Here is a 7,554-nt window from a genome sequence, read left to right as displayed (position 1 = left end):
AGGTCAATCACAATATGACACGTGTCAACGTCAGAATAAAGCTCCTAGAGTCCACATCGACCACGGATGAAAGCCGGAGACTCGCCTCAATTATAAAAGAAGACCATTCTCCTACAATTAAGGGGAATGTCATTATTATACTTAAACTAGTCATTAGAATCCACTAATGATGATTATGCTTGAGCCTATGTATTTGTGTAAACCCTTCAATATTAATGAGAACTCCTCCACTCCATGGATGTAGCCAAACTTAGGGTGAACCACATACATCTTGTGTTTGCATCCCTATCTCTATCTATTTACATATTATCCCCACTAGGTGATGGGCAACCGAGTGAAGGTCACAAACTTGACACTTTACGTTGTTCCAAAGTCTTGCTGATTTTGTGCATCAACAGAACTCATGGTGACCCTATTCTTTTTCATTTGGGGTCTAGGGGTGGATTTTATTACCAAATTATTGTACTAACCGAATTGACAACCGTACCATACCAATTTTGTGCCAATCGGTAATGTATGGTATTGTATTGAACCAAAATCTTATGGTACGGTTTTGGTATTCAATACCATGATAGGAGCATATTTATGTGACTTAGTTAGGTTATTTTCTTGCATTTACATATCTAGTTTCTATTTATTATAGTGATTTAGGCTATTTTGTGTGTTTGTAGGTTTAAATGACAAAAGAGGCAAGAAAGTACAATTTGGAGCATTTTAGAGTAGTTTTGGGCTTGGAATGGATAGCTTGCATATGGAGCAAGGTGGATGGACGAATTTGAAGATTAAGAGAGGCTAGGAATGTGCTTAATACCTGGAGAAACAAATTTGGAAGCATTGAAGATAAGGAATCAGCTACAATGAAGGAACATTATCCAAATAACCTTATCTTATCCAAACCTTATCCAACCTTATCTTATCTTATCCTATCCTAATCTTTTGCTACCTTAATTCCAGCTGCAAAGGGGAATCCTCTTCACATTAAATCACTTAAATATCAGTTTCTAGAAGACCTATCCCTTTCTAGAAGCCTAAATCTGCCGCACCCCTTATCCTTATTCTCTTAGGTTTGATTTCTAGATGACCTTTTCCTTGTGGATTTGGAGTGTTTAATTCTTCTCCAAAACAATGACTCTATGCCGTATAAATACTACATTCTACCGCATAAACCAACCACCACCCTCTACCATCAGATCACCACACCATCCACCACACCTCAAGAGCCTAAATTCAGAAAATCCCCATTGTGCCGCAGCAAGGAAGGAAGGAGGAGCCACCTGGAGCCGTGCTTGCCATTCAAGACGTTGGATTGTTGGAGTGTTTCTAGGTGTATTCTATCTTTGCTTTCAATGTTTAAATTTAATTATCTTTGTTTTGCGAACATGAGGAACTAAAAATTCGTTTTATTTAGAGGTGAATTCGAAGCCATAATTATATGTTTTATATGAATTGATTACGTCCAGTTATTGTTTCTTGCGTCTTGAATGTGATTTGCTTATCTGAGTTATCAAAACTTGTTTATGTATGTTGATTGAGGGTCGACACTTAATTTGCATGCATGAATTTGATGCTAGAGTATGAGGGAGTTTCACCTAATCGTTATGAACTTATATTCACCTAATCGTTATGAACTTATATTCACAAGTAGTGGAAGTCACTAGTCATGATTGTGTTAAGTAAATCCATGGCAGGAGTATCATGCAGTTCATAGTTACCAATGTCATGTCAATGCTTATGATTTTCATAGAACTTAATGATCTTTGATTGTATCTCTATTATGTTATTCATGTCAGGAACTATTGAAGAATAATTTGGTTGCCGATGCGTATTCCATCTAATTCAATGAATTTAGGAAAATTTGAAAGTTAATTTGTGTTTTTCACGATTAATTTGGGGCATTGTCATTCATGGTTTAAAAGAATAATAACTGGAAATCAATTTATATGCATATGTGTCATGTGTGGAGAAGGACCTTTTAGCTAGCTTATCACTCATCCATTCACCCCAATTTCGTGCAACTTAGTTTAAGTTTACAATCTGCTTGTTTTTACTTTAATTTCGTTCAAAATCCAATCCCCCTTTACTTGGTTGTGTCGTTTAGTTAGAATCTGTCCAATTTTGTGTCTTTTAATATTTTGAGTTAAGTTAAAGTTAGAATTCGTTGAACGTAGTCCTTAGTATTTAGTTTGAGTCTATTTGATTATTTTGTGCTGTTTTGAGTCATTCTAGTTTGTTTTGAGTCATAAGAGTCTAGTTTTCTATTATTGAGTCTAGTTTAGTGATTTAGAGTTTAAATTGAGTAGATTAGCATCCATTCTAATCCCCCGCCTAAAACGATCACTACTTTCATATACTACAATCATAGAGAGTTTTAATTTGAGTGTTAGAATATTTCACATCATACCATTACCACGATATTACCGTACTGTACTGAAAAATATAATAATATAGAATTTATAAATTATATAACATATAATTATATATATATATATATATAATATTATCGATAATATATGTTTGGTTGGATTCCCCCACCCCCCAACCCGACTAATGACAGAAAAAAAAAAATACAAAACAAAACAAAAAGAAAGAAAAGAAACCCTTCAGTAACTGAGGTTCTCTCTCTGAACACATTCCCATTCCGCCGCCAACTCGACACTCATCCATTTTTGTTAATTGATAATTGGTTTTGCTTTAAGGTTAATTAGGTTTATAAACCGTCTTGTAATATGGAAGGAGTACGTGCTATGTGAATGTTGTAAGTAAAACATAATTGGGTTCACCATTGCCAAGCGCCACAAATATGTCTTCAAACAAGATGATGTTGTTAGTTACCATACCATAACTATGTCTAATATGCTATAAATATATATGTTTAACAAAATGACAATTACCATTCTTATATCATATCAACCAAACTATTTGGCATACCTAATTTCGGTATATTGAATCTTTAGTATAATAATAGTAATAGATTTTGCCAAACTAAAAATTTGATACAGTAATTGATACGAAAATTTTGGTCCGGTAACCATACTGAATCCGCTCATATTTGGGTGTAGCACAGAGAAGAGCACGTCGTTCCGACTTGGTTCGGAAAAATTAAAAAATTAAATAATTAAAAACAAAAAAATACAAATATTGGTGAACGGCCAGGATGGCATCGTATGACCGTCGGCGGCGGCAACTCTATACGCTGTCGTTTTACGTGATAACAAAAGCAGATTGAGAGGAGCAGCAGGCAGCTACTGCAGCCTGGGATTCGAGGCGCGCGCCATTCCTCTTTCTGCTCGCTCCTCTGTAATTTGTAAGCCGTACGTACGTGCTTCTTCTTCTTCCTCCTCTTCTCTCTAATCCAACAGTTGAACATAGTAGGCTCCTACTTCTTGTCGTTTAAATTCTTCATCTTCTTCCTCTTGTCATCCAATTTCCTTCTTTTTTTTCTTTTTCTAAATTGTGATATATGAATTTGGGAATTAGGGACTTAATTGGTTTTTCCTATACTGTAATATAGCGTAACGTTTGGATGAGTAAACTTTAAGCTGAGATTTAAAGGGTTGTTTTAGCGAAATTTGGTGGAGCTGTTTATTGTTGCAATTCTCCAATTGCTGCCTACATAGGCGTTGTTTCTGATATTCTTATAAGGATTTGTGTGCCTCCATGGTGTTCGATAGAATGCCCGAAAGAAAATTGGCACGATTTCGTATTTGCTTAATTGCACATCTAAATTTCCTCTTCACTGCAATATTTGTCATCCAAACACACACTAAAGGATTGAATTAATGTTTTTTGAGCCGTAGCTTTATAAATTATGAAGTATACTTTTTTGTTATTGATCTTTGTATAATTTTGTAGATGTGGCTCGGCTTTTAGTTGAATGATTTCAGATTTCATCCTTGCAATTTCGTGGCTTGTTAGCTTTTCCGTTTTGGAAAGACAGGTTAGTAACTTCTTGCGTTTTGTAATTGAGAATGTAGTTGAAGATTTAGAAATAAGTATTTCACCTGTTTTCACAGGATCCATACAATCTGGGACGTGGCATGAAAACGAAGGAGATTCTACACGAGCTTTGAGACAAACTTTCGGCTTAGGAAAATTGGCTTTAAAGTTCGACCCACCCCTTGTTTAGTAACAACATTCAGCATTTTTCTTAGTATTCGTAGCCTACTGTCCATGGCGGCCATATCATTCACAACCCACATTCAAAGACCTCCGGTACCTTTATTTTCTACACCCAAAACCCCTAAAACAAAACTCAGAGTCTCAACTCAAGCTTCTCCAACTTCACAACTCGCCTTATCAGACCCCTTTGTTCTACAACTAGCTGAAGCTCTTGAAGATTCACTACCTTCTTATACTTCATCTCCTTTACCTTTACAAAATCTCAGAGACTCTTCCTCTGAGGCCCTCCTCTCAACCCCATGGCCGTCTCGCAAAGATGAGCCCTTTCGCTTCACTGACACCTCCTTCATCAAGAACTCCCAAATCCAACCAATATCTCACCCTCCGACCTTTTCAAGCATTTTGGAAGATACACAAATTCCAAATCTGGTTATAGTTGATGGGTTTGTCGTAAGTTTCTCAAATTTGAGAGAATTGCCGGATGGGGTTTATGTGGGTAGCTTTCAGCAGCTGTCAGAACAGACCGTTATGGAAAGGGTGTCTGAGTTTGTGTCTAGTAGTTGTCCAGGAGACTTATTTTGGTCTATTAATGGAATCGGGGCTCCAGATGTAACTGTGATTTATGTACCTTCTGGGTGCCGCGTAGAGGCTCCAGTTTATCTGCGGTACTTTGCAAACGAGGGCAGTGATGAGGGGTCAAATAAACTGCCGTTAGCGAATCCAAGGGTGCTTGTGTTGGTGGAGAAGGGAGGGGAGATTGGTATAATTGAGGAGTTCTTGGGTGGGGATGGCAACAAGTGTTATTGGACAAATTCTGTTTTTGAGGTAGTGGTTGGAGAAGGAGGAAAAGTTACGCATTCCTATGTTCAGAATCAATCTCTGAATGCTGCCCATATAAAGTGGACTTGGGTCCATCAGGTTAGTTGTTCTCTTTCTCTCTTTGCTTCTTTGTGATAGATGTTTCATGGGTTGCTTACTTTTGTATGTGATGCTTGGATATCTGTAAGGATATTTTACAAATGAGAGTTAGGTACTTTTTTTGTTAGCTTTGCAAAGGCAACAATGGGCAAAAAAATAATAAATTATAAATTTAGATGTGCATCTAATTTATCAGGGTTTATCTATTTAACATGATCTACTTAACATTTGATAGCTTGTGGAGTGCATGAGAAACCTTTTTATAAGCTGATGCGTAAGGGGTTCACTAGTTCATTATATCAAAAGAAGTTTGTTACTAGTTATTTGAAAAAATACATTGCAGTCAGTTTCCTTTATGATTTGATTTTTATTTTGAGTTATAAAAAAGTTTCCTATCCTTAGCTCTCAATTTCCGAGTGACCTTAGGAATAAGGAAGTCCTCGATAATAATGGAACAGGATCATAAGTGGAAATTTAAAGTTTCATAAGAAAAAAGCATTCCAAGATAGGAGACCCATAGTAAAAGTTGTATTTCTCAACAAAATAAGGGGTAAAAAAACAATTTGTAGCTTTCATCTTCAGGTAGATATAATTAAGCATGTTATAAAATGTGATTTGGCCCCGATAAGACTGAGAAACTCAGAGTATGGTAGATCAATATGTACCCTTAAACTTTAGAGAAGAGCAAGATTACAATCAAAGTTGTTGATACCTGGCTTTCTCTGAAATTTTGTACATAATGAAAGTGAAATTGCTTTCCGTTATCACTTTAAAGTTGAGATAAATTTGTCTGCTAAGCTCTGCATGATGTAATGCGCTTTATTCTCAGTAAGGTTTATGAATAACATTTAGAATCTTACTTTGTAAATGAACTTTCAACTTTGGTCACTGCCCGTGGCCCATACCTGATAAAAAACTTCTATCCCTCTATCTATCATGCAGTTCCTGTTGCATCAAATTTATATAGTTGATTGCTTTTCAGGAATCAGCTAGTACATATGAGCTTGTGGAGGTTAGTACTGGTGGAAAATTGAGCAGGCATAATCTCCATGTTCAACAACTGGGACCAGACACAGTCACCAAGTTATCAACACTGCAATTGTCTGTCGGTGATCAAACACACGATCTGCATAGTAGTGTAGTCCTGGACCATCCACGGGGTTATTCCAGACAACTTCACAAATGCATCGTGTCTCATTCTCTAGGCCAAGCTGTTTTTGATGGGAACATAAGGGTTAACAGGTAAATATCTTTCATCTCACTGCCCAGATTACCGGGAACTTGTTAAATTTTGCCTCAAAAGCACTTTGTGCCCATTTTCTTGAAACCTAGACTATATGTTTTAGTTCTTAACCAAGAAAATGAACTTTTGAGGCTTCTTACTTGTATCGTTGATGTTAGCTGCTCACTCATAGCGTCACAAAATCTGTTCTTAATTTGCAGATATGCTCAGCAAACAGATGGTGGGCAGCTGACAAGAAGTCTTCTACTTGCACCTCGTGCAACTGTAAATGTCAAACCAAATCTTCAAATTATTGCTGACGATGTCAAGTGTTCCCATGGATGTGCAATCAGCGACCTAGAAGAAAGCCAGCTCTTCTATTTCCAGGCACGGGGCATCGATGTAGAGGCAGCGAGAAAGGCTCTCCTCTTTTCCTTTGGTGCAGAGGTGATTGAGAGATTACCTTATAATTGGATGAAAAGGAACGTGGAAAATCGAATTAGAGAATTGTTGGATCCTACTACTAATACAGGATCCGCATAATTGGGTGTTCTAGCACTGATTGTCGGTTACAGGCATTCTAATTCTCATTGAAAATCAAATAAATTTTGGTCTTGTTTGAAACTATCGAACGCTTGTGCTCCATTTGATTAATTTTGTCAATGTAGAATGGTTCCTGTTGTATCAGAGTTGTCTATTCATCAGCAATTGAAACCGATGTTTTACGTTATTCGAGATACCATGCTTTATTAGCACTTAGGCAAATACATTTTTCTGCAACAATGCGAATTCAGCGTAAATTTGAATAATTTTCTGAGTTTTACCTGTTTCAATTTGGTAACACTTCCCTGTACTAATTTTTCTTATCTGTTCCGTAGTAGAATAAACTCGGTTTCAGAGACTGACTAGATCTCGAACTATTTTAAGAGCATCAAATCATTGACAGCAATACAGCACTGAAACAGTAGACCATCTCCGGCTATCTCCGAAGTACGAACATATTTTCCACCCGCAGCGACATGTGGAACAACCGATTGCTGACCAAAAACTGAAAGTATAAACGGTTAAAACACATGATTAGTTTGGAGATGATGAGCTAGAAGGTAGCTAAGTTGACATGGGCAGCTTTGGTGGTTTTTGGTGCGGCTTTGGACGCTATAAAACATTGGCGCCGAAGATACGTCACCAATATTCCAGTGGTGTTGGAGAGGGGGATTTGGGGTAAACAGTTTATGATTTTGTTGATCTTTTACTGAGTCAATTTTTAAGGAATTACCTAGAAATTAATTGATTTT

General features: G+C 36.9%; 1 protein-coding gene across 4 annotated transcripts; it reads left to right on the top strand.

The window, feature by feature from the left end:
- The first annotated feature begins 3,072 nt into the window (after positions 1 to 3,072).
- ABCI7 (non-intrinsic ABC protein 6) lies at positions 3,073 to 6,989 on the top strand. Of its 4 annotated transcripts, none has more exons than XM_068479127.2 (5): positions 3,073 to 3,311; positions 3,853 to 3,937; positions 4,014 to 5,037; positions 6,020 to 6,279; positions 6,481 to 6,989. In XM_068479127.2, the coding sequence occupies exons 3-5, from the start codon at positions 4,171 to 4,173 to the stop codon at positions 6,800 to 6,802; spliced, it is 1,449 nt and encodes a 482-aa protein (XP_068335228.2). In that variant the 5' UTR covers positions 3,073 to 3,311; positions 3,853 to 3,937; positions 4,014 to 4,170; the 3' UTR covers positions 6,803 to 6,989. The 4 variants fall into 4 exon arrangements, with proteins under 4 accessions (XP_068335228.2, XP_068335227.2, XP_088556064.1 ...); XM_068479126.2 differs by having other exon boundaries at positions 3,073 to 3,315; XM_088699938.1 differs by having other exon boundaries at positions 3,234 to 3,304.
- Positions 6,990 to 7,554: the final 565 nt, after the last annotated feature.

Source organism: Pyrus communis, chromosome 9 (genome assembly GCF_041283825.1).
Source record: "Pyrus communis isolate YQ-2024b chromosome 9, ASM4128382v1, whole genome shotgun sequence".
Lineage (NCBI taxonomy): Eukaryota > Viridiplantae > Streptophyta > Magnoliopsida > Rosales > Rosaceae > Pyrus > Pyrus communis.
The sequence above is the reverse complement of the archived record's forward strand: the minus strand, read 5'-3'. Positions and strand labels throughout refer to the sequence as shown.